The following is a 27,273-nucleotide window of genomic DNA, read 5'->3' on the forward strand; positions in this document are numbered from 1 at the left end:
GGGCAGCACCCGCTCTTCGCCCCCTGGGAACCTGGCCCTTAGCTGTTCAGTGAGTGGGGCTTGGCTGCGTCTTCACCTTCAAGGGGACAGTCCCATCACCTCTCCCTCACCTCCAGGCTATATTCAAGGACAGGTGTGTTCCATCATCAGTGTGGTCCGGACCTGTGATTCTACTTGGTGACTTCTCAAATAAACGGCAAGACTGAGGGGGCCTCGTGGCCTGGAATGCTTTTGTCAGCTCGTTGTTCTGCATGTCGGTTTCCCTCCCGCACAACTCATTTTCTGTGCATCTGGATTGCAGGGAGTACGCCTGGGGAAATGACATGGTTTTGCTCCTGAGAGTGAGACTATCTTATTTCACTTGATCATCTCTTATTGATGAGCTCGTTCTTTTCTTATATTAACGAGACTTACTATCTCCAACTTGCTGTGACAGCTTTATCAGCCCTTTTGTGGCTGCGTTTCCAGCCAGCTAATAGAACTGCAGTCAGATTAATTTGGCATAAATGACAGGAAAATCCACTGGCTGGGGATGTCTGCAAGCCCAGAAGGCTGGCTCTTACTGAAGCTTCCTCCTGCGGTGGGTCGTGTGTGTGTATTTGCCGGATACTCTGAGATCCAGAGCCACTATGTCCAATGCTGACCTGGTGGGGATTTATAAAAGCCTTTTAGGCTCTCTGGGTTCAGATTCTCTATGCAGTAGGAGGTCCTTCCTTTTGAGCTTGTAGGTGCCGTAGGAGAGACAGAAGTTTTGGGGTCAGAGTCATCTGATTTGTGTCCTGCCTCTGCATTAATAGCTATGAAGTTGCTGATGAGGGAAAGAAAAGTTCTAATATGGTTATGCTATGCATTAAGCACCTGTAAACATTTCACATGGAGCAATCCATCTATTTTCACAATCACTATAAGAGATTTATTTTCTTTATGAAGAAACTGAGTCATAGACACACTGTCAGGTAGTCACTTTGATTCAAGAACACATACTTTTGACATGTTTTATGATTACATTTCACAATTAAATGTTAAAAACTCAAGGTTGGAAAGGCTATATAACGTTTATGCTGAGTCAGATCCCTTGAGGGGCGGGGGTCAGACAGGGCTGTTACGTAGGGCCCTTCAAGTTGGGCACTGCACAACTCCAGGAAGGACCATTCACTTAGACCAGGGATCAGCAAACCGTGACCCTTGGGACAAATCTAGCCTGACATCTGTTTTTGTAAATAAGGCTTTATTGGAACACGGAATGACATGTTCATTTATTAACTATCATCTGTGGTGGCTTTCAAGCTACGTTGGCAGAGTTGAGTAGCTGCAACTCAGTATAGCCCACAAAGTCTAAAGTGTTACAGCGACACTTTGCTTACAGAAACACTTTGCTGACCACTCTCCCAGAGGACAGTTTAAACACCCTTGAGTTGTTCAATGTGGCAGCCCTGGAGCCAGGACTATGAGTCCAGCGGAGCTCGGAACAAATCAGTTCTTCCTGCCATGCGGGGTAACTATGAGAACATAGGAGATAGGAATCTTCTTTCACAACTATTTACCCTGGGCCCAAAGACTCGGGACAGGGATGGTCATGGAGGCACTGTTTCCTACCACGAAGATTATTTCAGAAATAATCTGAAAATCCATCTGTAAGAGATATGTCTAAATAAAGGCAGTGCATTTATGCAATGACAGATCACACAGACCCATGTGTACTGAAATCTGTCCCTAGCAATTCACACAACCATACATCTCTATAACTGTGTAAGTGCTGCAGCCACTGTATTTTGTTACTTTAAAATGCCACTTATTTCAAGATGCACCACGATTTTAGGTGCCACTAAGAAGGAGAGGAATTGGCCACCATACAATGCCTTTAATTGTAAGATGCATCCTTATTTCAGAGATTTTTTAATTTGAGCAAAAAAACCCCCATCTGTATCCTAGAATAGATGAAATATGATTTCTTCATGTATTCCTGTAAGAGTACGTGTATTTATGAAAATGCACAGAATAAAGTCTTTATGGATACACATTCAAGGATATAGAGATGATCTGTCCCCAGGAATGTGAGTGAAATTGAGAGAACGGGGTGAAACAGAACTGTCGCTTTTTAATCTTTATGCCACTGAGTTGTTGAAAAACTTTACAATGAGTGTGTATTACTTATGGAATTTTATTTTTTTACTTATGTAATTTCAAATACTATATTTTAAAGGAAAAAAAACTACTTAATTAGATAATACCTATAAAGTATGTGGCACAAAATTGGAGGAGAAATGATTTTATTCTCTTTCTCCTATCTGGTCATGCAGCAAGAAATTTGTGCACTTAAGAGAGACAAAATATTGGGAATGTTTTCTGAACAAAAGGTGTATTATAAATTTAAGATGCTATTGCAACTTACAAAAGGTTTCTGTTTGCAGATAGATATTTGGTCAATTTTTTATTTTATTTATTTTTAAAGGATTTATTTATTTGACAGGCAGAGATCACAAGTAGGCAGAGAGGCAGGCAGAGAGAGAGGAGGAAGCAGGCTCCCTGCTGAGCAGAGAGCCCTATGCCGGGCTTAATCCCAGGACCCTGGGATCATGACCGGAGCTGAAGGCAGAGGCTTTTACCCACTGAGCCACCCAGGCGCCCCAATTTTTTAGTCTTCTATTTTCTGTTCTTCCGGAAAGACAGTTCCTCTGTTAATTATAGTTGATAATGAACTCTACAAATACCACACAATGTGAAGAGGTTTGGGGTTCTTAGCTTCCATGAAAAGCATATCGATGAGAGTTTTTCCATGTGCCTTTCCTGCACACAGACAATTTAGGAAACAAGTGACTTGTTAGCCATAACCACAGGAGCTACTTTATTCATACCATTTCCGAGCGAATGTTTGTACACGGTCATTTTTTCCCCACATTCCTTCTCCGTACTGCTGAAGGAGAATGGGGCCAGGCCTGTTCAGAATAACAAATAACCCCACATCATCTGCAAAGTGGAAATTTAACTGGGAAATTCCCCACATCCCAAACAGAATGGGAACATTTCTACAACTCGCACTGCTGTATTTTCCTCCTTTTGGAAGACAAACTGGCAACTTGTTATGTCATGATGTGAGTAAAAAAACTTTTATACATGGATAATAGATTTCCAAGTTGTAGGAGACTTTGCGGGGCCCTTGGTCCGGCCCACAGTCTCCATGGCTGTGGCTCAGCTTTGGCTCGTGCACCGTAGGTGCTTCCAAGGACTCTCTGTTCAACCAAACAGTGAAAGCACAGTGCAGTAATAACTGTGATAGCAGGGTCAGGGGGATGGGATGGCTGCTGTGGTCTGTAGGTGCAGCAATACTTCCTAGAAATGGCTGACACTGTTGGTCGCTCTATCAGTTAGAATGGCTTTTAGCTGCATGTAATATAGTACTTTAATAACGGCTGAGTAAGAAAGATAATTAACTGATATAACTGAAAACTTCGGAGAGTAGCCATCACGGAACTACGTTAGTGGTTCAAGGATGTAATTCGGGAGCCAGGTGCTTTTCATCATCCTACTCCACCCGTATCAGCTTATTAGTTTTTCATACTTAGGCTTATTGCCCCATGGTTGCAAGGTGGCTGCCAAAGCTCCGAGAATCATGTCCTCTCACGATCAAGTCTAAAGACATGAATCAGAAGGGTAACCACAGAGGGAGGGAGGGAGAGAGCGAGCTCATTTCATGTCATTATACTTTTATCAAGGAGGGCCAGGAGGAAGCCCCTTAGAGGACTTCCCCTTCCATACAAACGTCTGGAAACAGAGCACATGGCTCCCTAGCTGGAGGGGAAACTGGACAGTGAGTATCTTGCTTGTTTGGCCTTTATAATGCAAGGTGGACGAAGGTGGGGTGCTGAAAAGGACTCTTGGGTTCGCTATTGTCTGGCCTAGTCACCAGCTGGGCCGGGTGCTATCCGTTCCTTTCTGGATTTGCTCAGGAGTGTGATTTGTGGAGAGGATGGGTCCTCTCCAGTCCCCAGTGATGACTGGGTTAAGAGAGTCAGTTCCTCCTGCTGTTAGGAAAGGATAGGGGATGGAGTTCTGGCCGACGAGGTGTGAGAAGTTGTCTCGCAGAACTCTGAGGAGCTTCTAGGAGACTGAACCCCTGTGTTAGGAGGGAAAGGGAAATGCCCTCTGCTCTTTCAGAATTTAAACCATTTTGTTTGATGTTCTGGCACTTGGAGTTACTGCAGTGATTTTAAACCAGGGAAAGATGAAGTGTGAAGACAAAAACGCAACACATCGAAAATGGAAGATTAGAGTGATCAAAAGGGCACATATCCATCTGAACTCTGGAACTCCCTACCTCTATACTTTTTCTTCTGTGTGATATCTTTGGTTTGCTCGTAAAAGCAGAATTCTGGGGGCAGAGGGCTGATACGCCCCTCGTTGGGTGGTGCGATATCAGAGAACACGTGTGGGGGACAGGGAGGAGGAAGAGCCCATATGAGAAAGCATTATCAAGTGGGCTGCCACGAAGTGTGACTGTCCCCTAAGAAGCCCTGTAAACTGCATGTCAGGCCAGTGCCTCTAGAGGGGTGGCGTGGGGGGATGCTTTCCCCACCAGCTCTCATCTTCCAGCAGTCACAGGTTCTCCTGCGGTGTGTTGATTGCCTCGGACTTCTGAGTTTTGCATTTAAGGGTATGAGCTCAAGTCCCACAGCGCCCACAGCTTGGCACTAACAGGGAAGCCTTGGGGAGATGAGAAATGTGGGGTCCAGGTGAAGGGGTGAGTTGAGGTGCAGCCCGAGGGCACCTACTTCTCATGGCATCTCAGGGGTGGGTAGGAGTCGGGTGAAGCAGCGTCTCATGTGGTCCGCCCCTTGCATCAACAAGAGCGCCCTGTTGACCTCCGCTTTTCCAAACACGATGTCCTTCCTTCTTCCCGGAGAGAAAATGTAAAAGTCTGATTAGTCACAGAGTCCGCATCCAGCTGGGAGCCAGCTAAATTCTCGGACGAGTCTCAAGGCAGGAGAGTTTGTGAAACTATGATCCCTGCTCTCGCAGTTGGTGCGGGGCTCCTCGTTCCTACGCCTCACCCTCGCCCTCCGCTCCCCTGCGAGATTTCTCGAGCCCTCGCCCTTGTTGGACCGCGGTTCCTGACACTGCCGGTCTTCTGTTCACGTGGGCCATGGGGGCAGCACAGGATGCTTCAGGGGCTTCTCCCTGCCCCCATCTGTTTGCACCCCTAGTGCCTCATGTCCTCAGAACCAGGGAAGCTCACTTGCACTTGTCCCTCGTTTCTCTGGCTCCTTGCCCACTGGCATGAGGAACCCAACACACTGAGAGGATGAGGGTGACACCTAGGAGGTGTTGAATTCAATAGTACACAGCCTGTTGTTTAAGGGACTTGGAGATGGAGTGTCCGCAGCGGTGACCGGGAAAGGCCAAGAACGTCTCCCGCAGAGCACAGCACCCTCCGGGCCTCGGGCACACCTGTTACAGAGTTTTGCCCAGGGCAAAAGGTGGGGGGAGGGCAGGGAAAGGCTCCGGTCCACTCCCCCAAGGGTGATGCTCTGGGCCGGGCACAATGGGTGGAGGGTACCCAAGCTGGGGGGTTCAGGTTCTCCCTCTTGTATAGGTTACATTCCATTGGGGTTTGTCAGGATCCCCATTGTGCCCCTGACATCAGGCCAATCAAGGCCGGGTGTTGGAGGGACTGCGGGCCCGGCACCGTGTCATATTGACGCGCAGAGCCAGTTCGTTCCAGAGCTCTTGCGTGGAGGCCACCGAGTCTACATTCTCAGGGATGTAGTGGGGGCAGCGTAGTGAGCACAGACATGTATCCCATATCGGAAAGCAGGAGGCTGGAGTGCAGTTCGTTCGTTCATTCATTCATTCAGCAGAAATTGTTGAGAGTGTCCTTTGTGGTGGGCCCTTCCTTTTGGGAGGGTGGTGGGTGTTCAGTGATCGGGAACACATGATGAGTAGGATTGACAGGATGTCTGAGGTACTCACCACCTGGCTGGAAAAGACAGGAAGCAGGTAATGACCCATGAATTACGTAATTGCAGTTCTGCGTTGAGTGCCTAGATACAGTGTGCATTAGAGTTTGTAATTTAGGCAGTAAATTTATGCTGAGGACAGAAGGCTAAGACAAATGGTCTTAGGGTGTGGGAGGGTGTTCCGTTAGAGCAGGGCAGGAGTGCGAACCATTAAAGGAATTGAGAGAATGTCCTTGAAGCTGGGCCACATGGGGGCCACTATAGGGTCAGGAAAAAGAACGTTTGGGGTGAAGACTTGCACTTCTCATAGGTTCTTGGTGACTAAGCATAGTGATTTAAAACACGGGGTCCAGATCCAAGCTGATCGTAGCTTTGCCTCTTATGAGCCACATTCCTAATCCACTGCACATCTCAGTTTCCTGATGGGAGAGATGGCGATGATAATAATCCCACTTCAGAGATGATCGGAAAGATGAAATGATACTTAATATTAATGAAACACTTACGGCCATGTCTGTCATGTAGTAGGTGTTAGTGGTCATGGATTCAATGAGTAGATAAATACAGAAGTTTCGAAGACTTGGAGGCAGTCTGTGGTGACATTTGTGAACGTAAATGGACTCCACCCAACTTCATCTGTTCTCCAGCTTTCAGGTGCCGCTGACCTCATGTGTGGCACTGTTGAATTAGAAATAATTTTTCTCATATGAACTGCTATTTGCTAAGAGACTCTGAAGTGCCACTGAAACTATCGGAGAGAAAGGAAATATTTTTTAGTAGCACATTACGATTTCGTTTACTTAAAATTGTTGTTGGTATTGATTTATTTAATATTCGTTGGTAACAGTTTGTGCAAACCTGCTAACTTAAAATAAATTAATTTAAATTTAAATTAAATTAAATTTTAAATCAATTAAATTAAAATTAAATTAAATAGAGTGAAGTGAAGTCAATCAGACTTGGAAGAACAAATAACGTGATTCCACTTTCAGGATGAACCCAGAGAAGTCAAAATCATAAAACCTAGAATGGTCAGTGTAGGGGGTTGCAGGAAGAGAGGGGGGAGTTTCTGTTTAATACCTAGAGTTTCAGTTGAGGAACATAAAATACATTGTGCAGATGGATGGTAGTGATGGCTTCTTAATGCCACTTCGCATCAAAGGCCTGTACACTTAAAGCAGTAAATTTCATGTACATTTTGCAACTTTAAAAAATGGCAATTAAAGCTGAAGATGTCTTTGTACTCTTCTCCAGTTGAACTCACTCTCTCCTTCCCACTCTAGAGACAAGCATAATTGTAAGCACTACCTTTTTTTTTTTTTTTTAAGATTTTATTCACTTATTTGAGAGAGAGAGATAGTAAGAGAGGGAACACAAGCAGGGGGAGAGGGATGAAGGAGAAGCAGGTTTCGGGCCAAGCAAGGAGCCCGATGTGGGGCTTGATCCCAGGACCCTAGGATCACGACCTGAGCCAAAAGCAGCCGCTTAACCGACTGAGGCTCCCAGGCACCCCCACCCCCTGCTTTTTTTAAAGTTAGCACTACATTTTTTTTTTTTAACTCGTACCTTATAAAACATCTTGTTTTTCCACAAAACATTTAACTGGAATAATCTAGTCCATCCCTTAACTGCTATGTACTAGTCTCATCACATCACTAGATCACACTTTACTTATCCCATTTCCCTGAAGATGGCATTTAAATTATTTCCAGGCTTTACAAAAATAAACAATATCTTTGCCCAGGTGGATTCAAAACTTAATTTGCAAGATATGCTCCTTTTCAATATTACTAGATTTTCCTTGATTCTTTTCTACGTAGTTGTATCAATTTATTCCACTAATCATAGAAAAGATTCTCCCTCTTAACACCGCCAACACGATACATAAGTCTGAAGGGTAATGGCATCACATTGTGATTACAAGTAAAGATCAGTGTTTCTGGCTTCTGCCTCTGGGAATAGACTGTTCCTATCCTTTGTCCATCCATTTTCTATTTGCTTGTCTTCTAATTTGTAGTTCTTTATTTTTTTCCAAATAACCTTTTCTATGTTATGTATGTTGCAAAACGTACTGCCAGTTACTTGAATTTTCACTTTAAGGCATAAAGATGTTTTACATTTTGATGTAGTTAAATTCAGTAGCCGCCTTCTTCTTCTTTTCTTTTTAAAAGATTTTATTTATTTATTTGACAGACAGAGATCACAAATAGGAAGAGAGGCAGCCAGAGAGAGAGGAAGGGAAGCAGGCTCCCTGCTTCATAGAGAGCCAGATGCGGGGCTTGATCCCACGACGCTGGGATCATGACCTGAGCCGAAGGCAGAGGCTTTAACCTACAGAGCCACCCAGGTGCCCCCAGTAGCCTTCTTCTTGTATCTCTTTAACAAATCCTTAATTGCCTTGATAAGACAGGAAAGTTCCCTTATAATCGAATATTTTCCAGTGTTTTCACTATTCATTTACTGTTACTTATTTTTAACAAACCTTAACTTACCACCAACTGCTTCGATTCCACAGGTTATCTTGAAAGACGAAGCTCCTTTAGTAGTCTAGAAAAAGAAAGAACAATTGTATTTTTAGGAATTTCTTTTTTTTTCTTTTTTTTTAAATTTTCAGCATAACAGTATTCATTGTTTTTGCACCACACCCAGTGCTCCATGCAATCCGTGCCCTCCCCAATACCCACCACCTGGTTCCCCCAACCCCCCCTCCCCCCCGCCCCTTCAAAACCCTCAGGTTGTTTTTCAGAGTCCATAGTCTCTCATGGTTCACCTCCCCTTCCAATTTCCCTCAACTCCCTTCTCCTCTCCATCTCCCCATGTCCTCCATGTTATTTGTTATGCTCCACAAATAAGTGAAACCATATGATACTTGACTCTCTCTGCTTGACTTATTTCACTCCGCATAATCTCTTGCAGTCAGGAAAGGGCCCCAGCGGCCGCGGCCCCGCCCCCTGCGCCGGCCGTAGGCTCCAGCCGTGGGAGGCCGGCCCGCCTCTGGCGCCCCCTCGCCCCAGCCCTGCCCTCCGCACCCTGCACCCCCGGGAAGGAAGACGAGGGAGACGGGCCGGGCTCAGCAGCCAGAGCAGCCGCCGCCGCCGCCGTCGGGGAGGGTGTTTCGCCGTTTCCCCTCAGCCGCCTGGACGAGACGGCAGCGGCCGCGGGGAGGGGCTGCGCCCGGGCTGGGTGGTGCCGCCGCCGGAGCGCCCGGCTCCGTGTGCCCCGCACGGCCCGCACCCCACTCCGGACACGCTCAGGGCCGCGGCCGCGAAGAGGGGAGAGCTCAGGCCTCCGGGAAGGTATGGCCTCACGAGTCTCGGTCTACCCCCCGGACGTTCACCAAACTCGGCCAAGTGCCTTTTGTGGTGGGAAGAGACTCAAAGTAGAGCCAAGCAGTTGTGTATTCCAGGAAAGAAACTATCCACGGACCTGTGTGAGCGGTAAAAACGTTGGAAATGCTCAACCTCCCACGAAGGGTGGTGTTTTTCAGACAGAGATACCATTTAACAGACCTCGAGGACACAACTTTTCATTGCAGAAAAGTGCTGTTTTAAAAAACACTGCGGGTGGGGCGCTTGGGTGGCTCAGGGGGTTCAAGCCTCTGCCTTCGGCTCAGGTCATGATCCCAGGGTCCTGGGATGGAGCCCCGCATCAGGCTCTCTGCTCAGCAGGGAGCCTGTTTCCCTTCCTCTCCCTCTGCCTGTCTCTGCCTACTTGTGATCTCTGTCTTTCAAATAAATAAATAAAATTAAAAAAAAAAAAAACACTGCGGGTGCTACAAAGGTCATAGCAGCTCAGGCGCAGCAGGCTCAAGTGGAGGCACCTCTGACTGGGGCCTGGCGACACAGGTTGAACTTCCTCGAAGGCTCCCAGCGATGTGGATTGAAGCACAAGAGTGAGCAGTTGGATAATCACAGCAGTGCAATGCAGATTGGCTATGAATTGTCCATACTTCCCGCAATGTTGCCAACCAACATGGGAAATCCGGTGACAGTTGTGACAGCTACCACAAGAACCAAACAAAATTGTACCTCTGGAGAAGGTGACTATTGGTTAGTACAGCGTGAAGTCTTACGCTCCATGAAAAATACTTAGGAAGTTCTTGATTTTCTTGGTCAAGGCACTTTGGGCCACGTAGTCAAATGCTGGAAAAGAGGGACAAATGAAATCGTAGCAATCAAAATTTTGAAGAATCACCCTTCTTATGCACGTCAAGGTCAAATAGAAGTGAGCATATTAGCAAGGCTCAGTACTGAAAATGCTGATGAATTTGTACGAGCTTATGAATGCTTTCAGCACCGTAACCATACTTGTTTCATCTTTGAGATGCTGGAACAAAACTTATATGACTTTATGAAACAAAACAAGTTCAGTCCCCTGCCACGAAAAGTAATTCGACCCATTCTTCAGCAAGTGCCCACTGCACTGAAAAAATTGAAAAGTCTTGGTTTACTTCATGCTGACCTCAAACCAGAGAATATTATGTTGGTGGATCCTGTTTGGCAGCCATACCGGGTTAAGGTGACAGACTTTGGGTCGGCCAGTCATGTATCAAAGGCTGTTTGTTCAACATACCTCCAGTCTCGGTCCTACAGAGCTCCAGAGATTATGTTGGGGTTGCCATTTTGTGAAGCCATAGACATGTGGTCATTGGGATGTGTGACTGCAGAGTTATTCCTTGGATGGCCGCCCTACCCAGGAGCCTTGGAGTATGACCAGATCCGATATATTTCTCAGACTCAAGGTTTACCGGGAGAACAGTTGTTAAATGCGGGCACGAAATCCACAAGATTTTTTTGCAGAGGAAGAGATATTTCTCATTCTGGTTGGAGATTACAGACACTAGAAGAGCATGAGGTAGAGACAGGAATGAAGTCTAAAGAAGCCAGAAAGTACATATTCAACAGCCTGCGGCCTCGGGCAAAGCGTGTTACCACTGGGAGCCTCACCAGCTAGCCTGGCGTGTGCGGGGATCTCAGGCCCTCAGAGCCTGGGATTGGCCCCTGGGGGCCTTCTGCACCCCACCCTAGAGTCGCCTCCCGGGGGGGAAGGACTGCCCTAGACCAAGATGCTTGGAAAAGAAAAGATGAAAGAAAGGCCACTTTCTGGTTTTCAGGAGGATGATTCAAATCACTGGGGGCAGGTTTGGGATTCACGGTGGGGTGGCGAATTTCCCTGCCTCGGAGCCCCAGGATCTGTGTCTAAGGTGGCAACAGAGAGAAGCAAATCCAACTGCGACAAATGATAATTGCCAGCAGCCTAATTACCAACGAGCACAATTATCTCGAAAAACCCAGCTGATAAGTTCTCACACCACACTCTTTCACCCCTCGATGGGGCATTTTCGCATAATTCCACAGTTTGATCATGGACACGGTGGTGGGCAGATCGAAAATCCCATAAACCCGGTTCATCTGTCGGAGACGAGAACTCATGAGAACAGGCATGTTTGGAAACAGAGGCGCCGGGAGGGGGGCGCAGGGTGCAGGCAGAGGTGAGCCCGATGGGCGCCAGAGGCGGTACCCGGGTGGCTGGGGGGGGGGCCACAGCGCGTGGGGTTCCCGCTGCCTTCCCTCTCCTGGAAGCCCATCTTGAGTCTGGTCACGTGTGGCTGCATTCACAACAAATCGCCAACTGGCTCTGGGAGGCCTGTTTCCTTGGGCCTAGCGTGGCCCTGATTTAAATCCCCACAGAGCATTGGTGCCCCCCTCCCTCTCCCCGGGGTCCAGCCAGACACCCAGCGTGGGGCTTCCCTGGGCCGAGGGCCCCCTGCAGAGTCAAGGAGCGCTGTCCCGGCGGTCAGCACCGCCTTGACCCCGATCTGTCCTTTCTTGGGTTGTAAATGAGAAGCACAGCAGATAGGCCCCAAAGGCGCTGCTGGGTAATTTCCAGCCTGTGTCTTTGAACCTCTGCAGGGGGAGCGGGGAGGGGGTTGTCCAGATCAGTGGCAGAATCAGCTGGTAAGGTGAGACTGGTGGCTTCTCCGTCCCCCACCCTGTCCCCACCACCGCCCCAACAGACTCCCCCATATTAGGGGGCTCCTGGCAAGACGGAAGAAAGCAATGAGCTTTCAGTGTCGGCCACAGGCTGTGGGCTCAGTTCTGCCCCAGGCCCCGGAGGATGTCAGGGATCGCAGGGGTGGGGTGCTGCAGTTGGGGTCAGCCTTCCGGCTGTACCGAGGAAATAGTAAAGGCCCTCGAGAATAGCTGCCCACGGGGCTCAAGCAGGTACAAATGTCTGAGTCCAGCTGGGAGAGTGACAGCTACAGAAACTGCCTCTCACCGAGTCACGTGACAGATGCCGGTAACCACCTGCTGGCCGAGCTCAAGATGGCCATAGACAGGCGGGGCCCCGGTCTCTGGGGAGCTGTTGGACCCTCGGGGCTCAGGGACAGAGACACTGGAAAACCTCCCACACAGAGCTGCTAACGCTGCTCCTTTCCATGTTTTGAGAGGAAAATATCCTCCCTGTCCTCCTGTGCAGTCACACGGAGGGAAAGGGGACACTCTGCCGGTCACACACATGCCCTAGGGTCTGCTGCACTCCTCTACCCAGCATCTGGCTGGCGCGGGGCTAGAACCCCATCTCCACCCGGCCTGTCTCCTCTCTCTTGACCAACATCGCCAGGCCTGGGGGGACGAAGCGCCCCCCAGGCCCCCAAGTGACAAGTAGCAGCTGGAGGGTCTGAGATCTGGGAAACTGAGTCACCTGAAGAGCTGACAGGCCAGAGACAGGGCCAGGACGGGCTCCAGTGACTGGTGACCTCAAGGAGGGGCAGGGACATGGGATGCGGCCAGGGGACGGGGCTGCCCGTGATGACCTACGGACGCCTGCCGCTCGGGGTCTCCGGGGTCCCATGCAGGCCCTTCTCTCTCTGGGGCCCAGAGAGTGCCCCTCAGATGTGTCAGCGAAGACCTGCGTCTTCCTGATAGCCCGAAGGCATTCTGATTCGTTGGAGATTAACCTGCCCTGGAAGACAGACATGTCCCCGAGACCATGGACACAAAGGCTCCCCATGAACTCACCAGGCCAGGCAGGATGGGGGCCAGCCACATGTGCCTGCCATCGCTGGTGTCATTCACTTGGTCGACGAGCTTGTCGGGGGTCCGGACGTCCCCGCACACACCCTTCAGGGAGTTCACGCTGTCGGGGAAGGCGGCAATATCTGGGGAGCCTCTAAGCTGTCATAACCCAAAGCAGTGTGTTGGGCGCCGCATGTCACTCTCCCAGCCACCAGCCTCCTCGCGCTGATGGCATGGCTCAAAGGACTTGGGGGCTGGTGGGCAGAATGGCCATCTGCTGCTCGGGGCCGCCGGAAGAGTGACAGCCACATGAGCCATTCTGGGGAAAATGAGCACCGAGACTGGTCGGCGGGGGGCGGGTGGCCAGCATCAGGGAGGGGTTGAGGGGCGGCCAGGCAGACAGTCGGCTGGAAAGAGAACAGTCTCGAGGTAGGAACAAATTTGTGGCTGACACTCTGGGGAGTGGAGGGCAAACGTCGAAGGTTTTTTTCTTTGGCGAAGGGGCTGAGGGATGGCTGGATATGGCCTTGGCATGGGGGGGACCAGACGGGGACTGAACACACTGGGGGAGCCTGACCCCAGTGATGGCTACTCGAGGGCTGGCATCATCGTGGATCTGGACCAACCACTTCCAGCTCTGGCTCTGCCTTCCCACCTGTGAGGTCTGGGGCAAGTCACAGAACAACTCAGGACCTGCTTCCTCATCTGGAAAATGGGTATAAAAACCTCCACGTCCCAGAATGGATGTGAGCAGGCTCGGTGAAATTGAACAAGCCTTGTACATCTGAGGAGTCACTAATAACCATCAAAACCACCAGGAATCATTCATCCCAGGCCAGGAGGATGGTGTCACCAGGGGAAGGCAGAAAAGGATCCAGAGGGAACCCAGGGACCCCAATAGGTACAAGACAGGCTTTGGGGTTAGATCTGCTCTGGTGGGACCCTGTGATCCTGCTGGGTTGGGGATCACAGGGCAAGGGCCCAGAGGGCTCAGGCAGGTGACATCAAAAGAAGCAGCCTGGCAGTTCAGTGGTCAGACAATGGTCTGTAGAGCTAAACTCCCAGCTCTATGCTCACATGCTGTGTGACCTTGGGCAGGTTACTTAACATCTCTGTCTTAGTTCCTCACGTGTAAAATGGGGATAACAGCACTCACCTTCACAAGCAAATGAGGCACCATGGGACAAGCCCTCACAGAGTGAGCCCTCAGTAAATATTAGCAATTTGTTTTGGGGGCCTGGTAGAAGACAGTAAGGACATGTTGGGGCAGAAGGGCGGTGGATACTCAGGTCTAGCCATGATCACTGTACATGGCTATTGCTAATTTCTCAAGAGTAGCCGAAGACTGAAGGTTTTCCCGTGAAACTCCCTGATTTTTAAAAAAATATTAGCAACTAAGCTAAAATATTGAAAAACTCAGTGAGCTAGCAGTTTGCAAAATCTGGTGGGGGTGTTCCATGAACAAATGGGTCCATAGTCAAGAAATGCAGGACACTCTGGGTTGAATACAGTGCCACAGGAGGCTCCCTGCAGGCCTTGCCAGAGCCTTTAGAACTCCAAAGTACTTGTAGTTGTCAGGGACGGGGTGCATCTGGTTATCTTCTCCCAAATCCCTGGGCCGCAGGACTCTCTGTCACATGGGACTCCTGCCATGGACACCTTGGTAGGGGGTAGGAGCTGCCCATGGCTCTGCCCACCTTCCCAGGGGTCAGCATCTGACCTGTAGCAGAGCCCACTGGTGTTTTTATCCCAGGGTTTGGCTCCTACAGGGACATTTCCTGTCCTTCTCTGCACCCTCCCATGCCCCTCCTTTTGCCTCAAAAGGATACTATTTTCCGACAGAGGGATCTTTTCCCCCCGCTCATCATACAGCTCCAGGCCCGTGAGACCAATATAATAGGGATCGCCGCAGCTGGTCAGGAGTTGCAACTGGAAAATGACTAAGGGACGTTATTAAGGAAAAACAGGCTTAATTTTCCAAGAACAAAGCAAAACAGCGACAAAGATAATATAGGGCTGTACTTTCGGGGGCTTCTACAGATGAATAAAAGGAAAACATCTTTTTTTTTTTTTTTTTTTTTACTCTCATGGAGACTGAAGCCCAACAGAATATACGTGGCATCAAACTGTCTTGAATTTAAACTACGTATGTGCGTGTTTTAAGACTTAAAAGCTGTCCTCCAAGCCGGGAGACAGGAGGGCGCGGGGGAGGGTGATGCTCTCCAGGGAGCTCGCAGGAAGTGAACCATTTGTGTCACAAACTCGTTGTGTGGTGACACTGAACAAAGTGTCCAGGACTCAAATTGTCTCCTGCCTCAGTTTCCCTGGTTGTAAAATGACAAGAACAGAGCGCCCATTGCCTTCTCCGTCCGTTTCAAGTGTGCAGGGCTGGGGTGGGGGGGCGAAGGGGGGAAAATACAGGAGCTCTGGAGCACCAGGAGGGATGGGCCGTGGCTGCATGAGCCACCATGGCTGACTGCTTCCCACAGTCCTCAGCCCTGTCCCCCTGCCAGCTCCCAGCATTCCAGGGGCGGGTAGGGTAGGAAAGGTGGCTTCTAGGCCCTATCACAGCCATGGGCACTCTGTCCAGGAGAACAGGCTGCTAGGAGAATCAGGATGCTCGTGTTCACTCACCTGCCTGGCCCCTTCCCAGCTCTGTGGCCTTGGACAAGTTCCTTAACCTCTCTGGGCCTGTGTTCTCAGCTGTGAAATGGGGATGCTCACAGCACCACCGCACTGGGCTGGGGGGAGGACTGAGTTACAAATGCACTGTGACAGTGCCAGGCCCAGGAAAGGATCCAGCAAACTGGGGCTATCCTTACTTCTGTGTTCATCTCCTCCCTGGCCTGCTTCCAAGGACAGCCCCCAGTTCAGTCCCTGGGGAGAGCTCCAGCTTCTCTGGTCTCTCCCAGCTGGAGTCCTAGGTGCTGCCTCTGGAAACCTCAGTCCAAACCTCAGCCAGCTGGCTGACCAGGGGGCGGGGTCTGGAACCATGTCACCGCCCCCCGCCCCAGCAGTGCTCAGTGAGCCCGAGGCCCCGGGGAGCTTCCCATCCTCCCCTGGGTTTCCCAGCACGGTGCCCCAGCACCTCGGCTGTGGCCTGCCCGAACCCCAACACCACCACAAGGGCTGAGCCCTCTCCTGGGGTTCCGGGCACGGACCCCGAGGGCCCAGGATGCACAGACAGGTGGGAGGAGGATACAGCCTCAGGGCATCAGGGGCGCCTCGTAGTCCATGGTCGCCCGCTCCAGGCTTTGCGAGTCAAGCCTAAAAAGACACAAAACATCACCAGGAAGCAGAAGATCTCAATGGCCTTGATGGCTGGTCAGTCATTCTCCCGGCCACACACTATATAAGGACACGGCGGGTGGGGAGGTTCCCTGGCAGCGGGGACTGACCTTGTCTGTTCTGGAGTCTGCTCTTTACCACCCAGCTCTCTGGCCCTTTCATGAAGAGGGCAAGCGCACGCTGTGCCCACGGCTGAGCGAGACCCGTGCAGGGGTGACGGATGGGAGGGAGTGCGGGGCTGGGGCAGACTACCCCAGGGGGTGGTCAGGGAGCCAGCACCTGAGCTAAGAAGGAGGCAGCCACACAAAGCATCAGAGCTGAACCTTCCAAGCAGAGGAGCAGCCAGAGCAAAGGCCCTGTGGTAGGAAAGCACCAGAGGGGCTGGATCGTGGGGCAGGATGGGAGGCTGGCAGGAAGAGGAGGCAGGAAGGTGGGGCGTACCCTGCAGTCTTTGCTTTGGGAGCCTGAGCAAGGGCCTTCAGTAGCGGGGACCTCAATGCCCACATCTGTAAAATGGGCATAATAACCCCTTCAGGAAGGATTCCCTGAAGGATGAACGCAAAGCATCTGAACGGATCTAGCACTTGCGAGGAAGAGTTCTCAACCTCTGCACACTCCTCCCTTGGCACCTCTCTCCCTGGTCCGTGGGCCAGTACCTTCCAGGCCTTGCTGAGTTTTCTTCTATTTCAAGGGCACTGTTATAATGAAGTGGCTGTTCCCAGTGACCGGTCCAAGAAGCGATCCCAGCCATGGTGGAGGGAAACTCATTTTGTTTTGTGAGCTTGGCCTCTGGCATTTGGACATGGGGGGCGGGGGAGGGGTTTAAAGGAGTAAACTGAACGTGGCATTTACAAATCGTTATAACCTTAATGCAGCTGAGACGGGGCCAAGAAATATCAGCACACCCACGAAATGTTAGGCTCTCATTTCCTCTTTGAATCTTTCTAAACCAGGAACTCGGGAACAAGAGAGAAGGCCCTTCCCCAAATTGGCCAGTGGGCATTTCTGGAACAGGACGCAGGCTGGAGCCTCTTCCCAGCAGGAGGTGCAACGAAGCATTAAAAGAGCTGAAGCCCTCCAGACCGTGGGGAACCCAAACATCCCCAGACAAGGTGGGCTTATCCCACGGGCTTCCGCGGACGCCTGGCAGTGCATTAGAAAACCACCAGGTTGAAAAGCGACGCGTTTGATCATCATTTCAAAACCTTTAGGTAGCGACTTCAGAGCTACGTGTGAAGCCAGCAGCCGGAGCACGGGGAGGAGACATTCCTGATGCTGCTAGCCCTCACCTCTGGGCCGGCGGGGGCAGCTGGCGAACATGCAGGTAGTCCACAAAGAGAATGTCTCGAGTGAAATCAAAGTGGCAGTTGCCCGGCCCCTTCCGGATGAGGAAGCCCTCTGGAGGGGAGACACACAGGCCATCCAGGGAGATGTGGACGATTTTGGCCTGGCAAACAAAAGGAGAAACACGCTTGAAGAAAGGCAGCCAGCCAGCATGCAGGCCAGTGGCGTGGGCCGACGGGGCTGTCGTGGATGTCCGAGTGTGATGGGGAGCCCTCACGGAGCCCCCAGGCCTGGGACAGCCCTTGGTCTGGCCTTCTTCTCAGACCAGGACCACCTTTCTCGTGCTGGCCACGTGCTGGGCCCCTTTCTCATGCTGGCCACGTGCCATGCACTGAGCTGTGTGCTGGAGGGATAGCAGGGGAACAGGCAGGTGTGGCCCCTGCCATGGTGGCCTGGCTCAGCGGCCTGAGGTGGTACAATGTTTCGGGCCTCCCTCCGCAGAGACCCTGGCCGGGCCATCTAGATCTGCCTCAGGGCCTGGTGAGTCACAGGCGCTTACCAAGAGCCTGCCGAATGGGTTCAATCTGGGCCAAGGTGTTCCACTGGCTTGGGACGGATATCACCAACCAGAGGCCAGGATCTACCAGTCAATCTCAAAGCTTGAATGGCAGGGTCTGGAGTGGCTTCCCTGAGGCGGGGGTGGTGGTGGTGGGTGAGCAGAGGGGGCAGGAGGTCAGCACTCTCCCTCTGACAACGCATTTTGGAATCGGGACTCCCCACATCTTCACAGTGAGCAACGTGGGCCCGACTGCTGACCAAACTGGTCGATTTTCACCTTTGGGAGACACAGAAGGGCTCCTCTGTGTAGAGAAGAGCCCTGCCCTGGGTCCCACTTCATTCCTTCAGCATTTCGGGGACCCCCCTCATGGCAGCTGGTCACAGGGCACGTAAGCCTGAAAAGTGTAGGGTAAGCGGCTTCAGGCATGGCTGGATATGGGGACCGAAAGGCTGTTCCTACATCTCTCCACTAGGCTTTGCTCAGGTGGGTTCAGACCCCGGCCCGAGGGCTTGACCCGGACAAACAGAACTGTCACCCGCTGGTCATATGATTGGACCAGGGACATGGAACCGGACCAGACCAATGAGCGCGACTCCTGCGGTTTCGTGGGCTCGCCTCCAAAGAGGAGGTCCTTCTGCAGCTGGGTGTGGAGCTAGCCGGAAGCTGGGCATCACGGCGGAGGCCCGGGAAGGGCCCCGTCCAGGACGACCCCCACCTCTATGAAGGGCCCCACTTCCCCACGCCTGTTTATTCCCTTGGACAGAGTTTCTACTACCGCCTCCATCTTGCAGCCATGGAAACCAGGAGTCCAAAGACGCTAAGCAATTTGCCCAAGGACCTGCTGCGGGGATCTGCAGCCCATCTCCAACGTGCAGGGCCCGGCTCTAACCACACGCCAGGGACCCGTCCCCAGGGCACCCACAGGGCCTTGGGGGACACAGGTGCCCGAGGCATTTTCCTGGGGAGACGCAGAGTTTCCATCCCCTGTACTCTGGGATCCTCCCCACCCCCCGCCAGACTCTGCCCATCTCCCTGCCTCCTTCTTCCCACTGTGGCCACGTGTCACCTGCTCGCCCACACGGATGGCAGCCAGGCCTTGGAAGCAGGGCTCTGGGCCCAAGATTGCCAGGCAGCAAATCCAGGTCACGGAGCCTTATCTGGAAGGACCGATTTGCTCAAGGGAAGATATGGGCCCAGAGGCACAAGCTGAGCCCGGAGAATGTCTTCTTGATGCCAATCTGTCTGCCTTTCCAAACGTGCTGATCTGACAGCACACTCCGGGAGATGCCAGTGCGGCCCAGGAGGATCTGTACTGTTGGAGGGGCTGTCGCCCCAGAAGGTGAATGCCTGGGGCCACCGACTCCACGCTGGCAACCCCCCATGGTTCTACAGGGCCCACGGGAGAAATGTCGTGGCATAGGCATGGTGGGGAACCACACCGGGACTCCCGGGATGGAGGCCTGGCTCTGTTAACGTCTGTGTGGCAGAGGATGACGACCACCTTCCCGAGCCAGGTTATCATCCTCTTCCTCCTCACTTTACAGATGGGGAAACGGAGATGCAGGGAAAGCAGGCCACTCGCCAAAGATCACATGGCTGGCTGGGGTCAGAGCGGGGATTCAGACCAGGGCCTTATGACTTTAGGGCCCCAACAGCATGGCTCTATCTTAGCAGACATTGTCACCATCACTTCTGGGTTGTAGTGGGGAGGGGACGAACATATCATAGTCCATAGTCACACAAGGACAGAAGGTCCCGTGCAAAGGGCACTTCTGGTGTTCTCTTTCCACAGTGTGGCAAGACCCCTGCTTTGATACACCCCGGAGTGGGAGAACATGGTATGGAACTGGAGTCTGGGCTCCCAGCCCAGCAGATGTGCACTGGGGCTCTTGCTGTGTGACCTTGGGATGGGTGAACGTACTGTTCTGAACCCCAGTTTTTAATCCTCTGAAAGAGAGTATACATCTGCTTCCCGGAAGCTGGGGTGAGGGTCCCCTGAAATGAATGGGTGCAGAGCCCGCAGCTCAGGGCCTGGCCCCCAAAGCGCTCAATGAACAACAGGGCCCCAACCCACCACTACGGTTCGGGGGCTGGGCCTGCGGAGGACCCGCCAACCCCCAGAAGAGACAAAGTGCTTCCATGTCCCAAGTCTGCCTTGGGCTCTTGAGCCCACATTTGCTGTTTGCAGTAGGAGCAAAGAGCAAGGCGCTCTCTCCCTGGCTATAACCCCCCAGCTCCATTTAGAAAGTTCTGGAAGATTTATGCGCCTCTCCCGCAGCCATGCCAGCCATTCATCAAGGCGCCGTTTCCCTGACAGTGGACTGAGCGCGGCTGCTATTCCCCGGCTTACCCCGCGATAGGTGTCCTCGGGAGATTTATTGTAGTTCCAGAAGCGCAGGCCAGCGATGCTTTCGGCTCTGTCGAAGCAGATCGTGACCCCGTGGTCCAGGCCAGGCGAGAAAGGGATCAGCTACATATGCTCATCCTCCATGGTGATGTTGGCTCCATCGATTAACCTGCAAATAGTGGGGAGGGAGCGGTGAGGTGGGGCTCAGCCACGACCTGTGGGAGAAACCAGAGCGAGGGGTCTATACCTGCTTATGGCCCCCTGCACCCTGCCTGGCATGAGCCTGGACACATTGGGCTTGTTAAGCGGAGGTGGGACTCATTACAGTCACCCTGAGGGACCATGTCACATCTGTAAAATCAGACAAAAGACAGTCGGTGCTGTTAAAATTGCGGCAAAGCGATCATCAGGTTTAAAATAAAGGGGGGACCTGTGTCATCTTTCAGGACCTTCTAACCTGGCGATCTCATTTCTGGAATTGTTTTCCTTTAAGGAGTATTTGTTCAACCTGTGGGAAAGGCTCTCTGCACAAAAATATTCATTACAGTGTTGTTTATTTAGATTAGCATAAAAGGAAAAAAAAAACCCAACAACGAAAAAAACCCCTAAGCGGTTAAGTAAAACAAAGAGTTAAGTAAATCTGCACAGTTGTTAATATGATAACCATAAGGACGATGCAGTGAAGTGGAAAACGATTTTACTGCTGGAAGATGAGGATGGGGGCCAGGAGAGACGATGAAGAAGTGAACAACACATTTGTGTCAGAGGGGATGGGAGGTGGATGCTTTTCTCTACTTTCCAAACTTTCTGTAAAGTGTTCTATTGGCTCTATGGTACATTGTGGAAGAATTCGATTCCTTCCTTCTGGTGCCCTGTGAGAGAGATGCTAAGGCACTAGAGCGAACTTGGCAGCTCTTGGTGTGGGAAAAGCACGAGAAGGGGGAGGTGTGTCTGTGGGGAGCTGGTCTGGCCATAATCATGCAGCCTCGACAGCCCAGGGAAGCACCCTCCCCGTCCTTAGGAGGGAGCCCCTAGCACCCTTGTGTTCTTAGCCACTGTTCTGAACAGCCTGCCTCATCCTTCTCAACTTGGCCTGTGTCTGTCCCAAAGACTGTCCCGCCACGGACTGCCCTGAATTGCTCAGCACACCGCAGCCCAGACCCCAGGAACAGAGGGACCCAGGTCTCAGCCTCTTGGGTAACCCTTCCCCCGACTCCCTCCTAATTTCCTGGTGACTTTAAGGCTGCCGTGCCAGGAGGAATTCCTAGATTTAAAAATAAACTTTATTTTTTCCTTTTACATCTTAAAGTTCAGGATTTGGAATAAATCTTACAATCTAAATGTTCATTCTTGGAGGTAATGTTTCTTCTTTTTCTCTAAAAGGCCGTTATTAAATTGATGGATGGTGTGTCTTACAATTGCTGGCATCTTAAAACTGAGGAAATTCAGCAATTTAAAACGGAGGTGTTTGTGGAATTAAGTCCATTGGAGAACCTTCCATTTCCTTCTAAAAGCAATTACCCCTGTGTCCTAAACATGGGGCTGTCTCCATATCAAAAATGCTACCCAATTCTGAAAGTAGAGAGAGTTGTCGAAGTGTTTATAATCGATAGTGAAAGGAACAGACAGCGCTAAGAATATCTACATAATACTTCCCAGGTCTGTCCACAGAAAAGCCTAGAAACTGTGACCAATCCAGTAACAATGAGCATCTCTAGGGGCTAGATTATGGTAACAATGAGCATCTCTAGGGGCTAGATTATGGTCTCTAAATACCATTTCACACTAAAAGGAACCAAGGCTTCTTGGGGAAACTGGCTGATTCCACATCTGGGACAAGAAATACACAAAGGGAGCCTGGAATGTCTTGTGACATCAGAAAGCAGGAGAGCTGTCCCAGACTACTGTTTTCAAAAAAGGATCCGAGCACTCTCAGTATCTAAAAGCAACTATAAGATAACAATTACAATAAATTGAGACCCTTCACAGTCTGTTTAAATCCATGATTTATGGTAACCAAACACAAACGTTTTAAAGTATGCTAGGGAAGCAATTTTTTGACTTTTGCAAACTGAAAAATAAAGGGAAAGAACCAAGCATGTAGACTGCCTTTCCTATTTGCATTGTACTGCAGAGTAACCAAATAATTGAACAAAAATTTCTCTTTATTGGTGAAAAAAAGAATGACAGGCTCAGCGCCCCACCGTCTTGCAACCAAGTGGATCTAGCCACTGAGCACTGACCACCAATGTCACAAAAAGCTTCATGACCAGACACTCTATATGTTCTGAAGGGAAGTTGCAGTGACACCCACACCATGTCATGTCTTGCCCCAATGGTCAAACCTCAATCTGATCAGATGCCTAGATCTAATGAGCAATTTACAAGACATACAGGGGCCTGAGGAACAGGTTAAATAATACCATGGAGATGCAAGCAGGAAAATCCAGACTCTATAGGGCAAACAAATATTTAAGAGGTAATTCGTAAGAAAAAAATGAAAAAAGATGGAAGGGAACCTGGAGGTTATAAAAAGCTTAAGAGATCTATCAAAGAATCATGGCATATGGACCTTATCTAGATCTCAAGCCAACCAGTCACAACGTATGGACCTTATCTGGACCTCAAACCAACCAATCACAACATATGGCCTTTTCTGGATCTCAATATAAGAAACAAACGTAGGGGCGCCTGGGTGGCTCAGTTGGTTAAGCCTCTGCCTTCAGCTCAGGTCATGATCCCGGAGTCCTGGGATCGAGCCCCGCATCAGGCTCCCTGATCCTCAGGGAGCCTGCTTCTCCTGCTGCTGCTCCTCACTACTTGGGGTCTCCCTCTGTCCCTGTCAAATAAATAAATAAAATCTTTAAAAAAAAAAAACATAAAAAAGGCAGATGAGAAGAAGGCTTTCAGGGAAATAGGAACATGCTGGGTGTCTACTAATTTAGGGAATCACCATTAATTTTTTTGAGTGTAACAACAGTACTGACATGTTCTCTTTAAAGTCCTTATTGTTTAGAGCTACACACCGAACTGTGTAGAGGTGAAGGGCTATCAGGCTTGGGAGTTGCTGTGCTCACATCATCTGGGTGGAGGGGTTTGGGAAGTGGGTGGGTGTGGTTGAACAAGTTGGGCCGGCTGTGAGCTGATCACTTTTGTAGCGGGAGCTGACCCAGCGGGCTCCACGCCTAAGTATATGGGTGATCTGCTTCTGGGGTGTCGAGTGGTTCATGAGCAGACATGGACAGCAGGCGTGAGGGCCACGGTGAAGGGGCCCGTGATGGGAAAGCAGGAAGGAGTCTACCATTGATGGCAGGCGCTCTGGGCCAGGCTGGGGGTGCAGCTGTGGTGTGGCGATTCCCTCCCTGCCCTCCCGCCAGGGGACTTACTATCCCCTCTTCCTGATAAGGCAAGTGAGGCAGGGGAAGACAGTGGAAGTCAGTGGTTACGTGCACAGGTCTCCCACAGACATCCATTCAGATGACTCTGACCCTCAAAACTAGTCTGGGTGACTTCTGGCCAGTTGTTAATCTTTCTGTAGCTCACTTTCAGTTGTAAAGGGGGTGGCCTCTTAGGGCTGTTTAAGGCATAAATGGATGAGGATCTGTAACCTGCTTAGTGTAGCCCCAGTGTCTGGCATTTATTCGGGGCTCCAGGAGTAGCCGCTATAATTTTATTATCATTACTATCGTACCTGGAGAGATTAAGAAACTTACTAGCTGGCAAGGGGCAGAGCCAGGATTGGAACTCTCATCCTTCTGACCCCTCCAGGCTCCTCCTGTTTACAACTCCAGGCAGAGCGCAGGCCCGGCAGCTGTCCTGAGCAGGGGGCCAGTGCCTGTCCCAGGTTTGTCTTCTTATTGACTGGCCCCAGTCTGGGCTGATGCAATCAGACAGAAGCGGAGGAAAGCGCCCGCAGCACCCACAGACACTTCCGGAGCCATCCCTTCCGACCTCGAGCAATGGCACGCTTTCAGCCCCCGAGAGCGGGGCTGCTCATGGTCCGGTGCAGAGCTGGCGTTCCAGGCCCTACACAGCATGGTGGAGAACACACAAAGCACGGCTGTGTCTGGGAGCAGGAGAACACTGCCCACCTCTGGGCGTGGGGCCCTTGGGGGTGGGGGGTCACCTCCCTTTCCCAAGCCTTGGTTTCCCTTGATTCTAAAATGAGAAGCCACAAGGGACACCTCAGGGGGCACAGTCACTAAAGCGTCTGACTCTTGAGCTCAGCTCAGGGGTTGGTCTCAGGGTTGTGAGTTCAAGCCCCGAGTTGGGCTTCACGCTGTGGGTGGAGCCTACTTCAAAACATATCAGTGAATAAAATGGGAAGACCACAGACCTCACGGGGTGGCTGGGGAGGGCGGGATGGGGATCACTATTTGAGGTTTGAATCTGGAGTCACAGAGCCTGAGCGACCCCGCGTGTCAGGGGCTGAAGCGTCCTGCTGCTCACGCTGGGAGGGGATGGCTCTGAGGCTCTCTGCAGGTGGCTTCTTACAGACACTTACTTGTCCAGGGTCCGGGAGTCATCGGTGTACTCAGGGAGGTCATTTAGGTCTCTGGGAGAGGCAGAGATCTGGTGCAGGCTGATGGGCAGTGCCTGGCCATCCTTGCCCACCACTTCCAGGCCCGTGAGCCCCAGGTAGTGCGGGTCTCCCCAAGAGGCAGTGAAATTCAGCTGGAGGCCTGTAACAGGAAGAAGAGTGGCCCCTGAACACCAGAGGTTGTGGAGACGGGAAAGGAGTTACCTTCGGCCTCTGCTTTCTACCAACTTGAAAACCCTGACTCAGATGAAAGTGCCTTTGGGGCGGGCTCTCTACCTTTTCTCTTAGTGACCCCTGGGCTCTGGACACTGCTGATGTTCTGGAAATGTCTGCAGGACGAATGGGCCAATGTTGTTTAAGCCTGCCCATGGGTGGGGGGGTTGCCTGGGTGTCTTAGTCCATGAAGCGCCAGTTTTCATCTCAGGTCATGATCTCAGGGTCCTGGGATCGAGCCCTGCATTGAGCTCCCTGCTCAGTGGGGAGTCAGCTTCTCCCTCTCCCTCTGCCCCTCCCCCTGCTCATTCTTTTTCCCTCTGTTTATCTCAGATAAATACAGCCTTTTAAAAAAAATGAACCTGCACATGGCACTGGATCCTTTCTCCCGCATCTATCACATTGCCCCAAGCCGCTGCTTAACACCCTAGCATGGCTCCCCGTGCTGCTTGGCCAGCAGGCCTTGTCCATCCGGCTTCTACCTACTTGTCTAACCTCCTCTTACACCAGGGAGCACGGCTCCACCCAGACAATCTTTCAGTCATTCCTATTTCCAACCCTCTCTCCTGTCACAGGGCCTTTGCCCATGTATTCCCTCCGGAACTCACATGGCCTCATTATGCTCACCCTTCAGATCCCAACTCACTTCCTTAGGGAAGCCCTTCTGACTTCTCTGACCACAGCAAACCTCCGTCCACAGCCTGCCATCAACTTCCATGCCCTGGTCACCAGCGTGATCTTGTGACCATTTGGTAAATATCCGTTTGCCCCGCCAGAGGTGAACTCCCTGAGGACAGAAACTCCATCTGATCTGCTAGACCTCTGTGTCCCCAAAGCCTGGCACAGTGCCTGATGCACAGCAGGAGCTCAGTCCAGGCGGAATGTTTAAATAAGTAACTGCACGCAGGCAGCTATGTCGATACAGGACGTCAGAAATGGACATTTTATACACTGGGCACTACTGCGAGACTTCCCGGGATTCAGAGTAAGGAAGTGTTTTACAATGATAACCCCATCTTTTTGCCCTTGCCTCACCCCTGTTCCATCCGAGTCCATCTAGAGTGACCCTCTGTGGTCCTGAGGCAATACGGTCCAGGCGAGTCATCTATTTGCCAAGAGAGCTGAAACCAAATGAAGCCCTTGGTCAGGGCCTCTCCAATACTTGGCTAGAACTTGCCTTTCCTTACTGGTGTCCCATCAGAGCAGGACCAAGCCCACTAAACTCTCCACCCTGGGAGAATTTGGAGCCTCTTTTAGCACCCTCCTGGGGGGTTGTGTGCAGAAGATTCGCATCCTTGGCAACTTTCACAGAAGGCCACCTGGAAGTCACGTGGCCCTACCTCCTTGAGCTCAGGAGCGGAGGCAAAAGCCCAGGGAGGCCAAGCCACCCAGTCTTCCTGGAGCTCGGCTTCCTCTGCTATATGCCTGTCATTTCCAACATACGTTTTGTAACTCAGCCTCTGATCCTTCTGCTCTCCATGGTGCTGAGGCGGCATGGAGCGCATCCCGGGGGCAGGAGGGAAAGATGTGGGACCAGCATGGTACTGGGCCACATCCTAGCTTCTCACCACAACAACGGCATGCAAAACGACCACAAATTCTTTGCAACGTGACTCTGTCACTTCTCCCATCCAGAAGCGGAGTCCATATGTCCACGCCCTCACTGAGGCCACTGAGAAGACGCCCTCAGTCTGGACCACGTGACATGCTTTGGCGAATGGGAGAGCAGCAGAGGTGGTGAGGGCAGAGGATGGAAAGCACGCAGGTGCACATCACCACACTTGGGGGTCCCACCGCATGAAGGAGCCAGGGGCGCCTGGTCTCCCCACCACCCCGGCCGACAGCCTCCCGAACACTGGGCGTGGGAGAGAAGACACCTGAGGTCATTCGGTCGCCAGCCCATCTGCCAGCAGACCAGACCCGTGCACAGGCCCGGAAGAGGCCACGTCAAGCCAGGGAATTATGAGCCCATCGTGGCTTAAATAGCAGTGTGCTGAAGCTGCTCAGGTTTGGGTTGGTCATAAAATCAATGTAATAGTCTGTGAATCCCCGGCTTAGAAAACGCAGAC

At 51.3% G+C, this 27,273-nt stretch overlaps 1 protein-coding gene and 1 long non-coding RNA gene across 4 annotated transcripts; both read right to left on the reverse strand.

Moving 5' to 3' along the window:
- Nucleotides 1–5,692: 5,692 nt before the first annotated feature.
- On the reverse strand, nucleotides 5,693–8,573 carry LOC308359849. Its single transcript, XR_013968466.1, has 3 exons — nucleotides 8,447–8,573; nucleotides 6,461–6,632; nucleotides 5,693–5,974 (listed from the first exon to the last, which is right to left on the reverse strand). It is a non-coding gene; the product is annotated as an uncharacterized lncRNA (long non-coding RNA).
- A 4,445-nt stretch (nucleotides 8,574–13,018) lies between these two features.
- Nucleotides 13,019–25,947, reverse strand: LOC308359848 (katanin-interacting protein-like). 3 transcript variants are annotated; one of them, XR_013968464.1, is made up of 7 exons: nucleotides 25,851–25,947; nucleotides 24,956–25,133; nucleotides 20,455–20,620; nucleotides 17,551–17,708; nucleotides 16,176–16,240; nucleotides 14,803–14,913; nucleotides 13,019–13,116 (listed from the first exon to the last, which is right to left on the reverse strand). XR_013968464.1 is itself a non-coding variant. In XM_080831700.1 (4 exons), exons 1-3 carry the CDS (start codon nucleotides 25,920–25,922, stop codon nucleotides 20,575–20,577), a joined length of 315 nt encoding a protein of 104 aa, XP_080687826.1. In that variant the 5' UTR covers nucleotides 25,923–25,928; the 3' UTR covers nucleotides 17,179–17,708; nucleotides 20,455–20,574. The 3 variants fall into 3 exon arrangements, 1 of the variants encoding a protein (XP_080687826.1); XR_013968465.1 differs by having other exon boundaries at nucleotides 14,803–16,240; XM_080831700.1 differs by lacking the exons at nucleotides 13,019–13,116; nucleotides 14,803–14,913; nucleotides 16,176–16,240 and having other exon boundaries at nucleotides 17,179–17,708; nucleotides 25,832–25,928.
- Nucleotides 25,948–27,273: the final 1,326 nt, after the last annotated feature.

The sequence above is a fragment of the Martes martes genome (assembly GCF_963455335.1).
Source record: "Martes martes genome assembly, contig: SUPER_18_unloc_1, whole genome shotgun sequence".
Classification (NCBI taxonomy): domain Eukaryota; kingdom Metazoa; phylum Chordata; class Mammalia; order Carnivora; family Mustelidae; genus Martes; species Martes martes.

Coding starts and splice junctions, on each gene's coding strand:
- LOC308359848 (XM_080831700.1), bottom strand. CDS start 25,922: ATGGAAGTTGATGGCAGGCTGTGGACGGAGGTTTGCTGTGGTCAGAGA. Junction 25,134..25,831: donor AGTGAGTTGGGATCTGAAGG/GTGAGCATAATG, acceptor TTCCTGTTACAG/GCCTCCAGCTGAATTTCACT. Junction 20,621..24,955: donor GACTCCCGGACCCTGGACAA/GTAAGTGTCTGT, acceptor CACTATTTGCAG/GTTAATCGATGGAGCCAACA.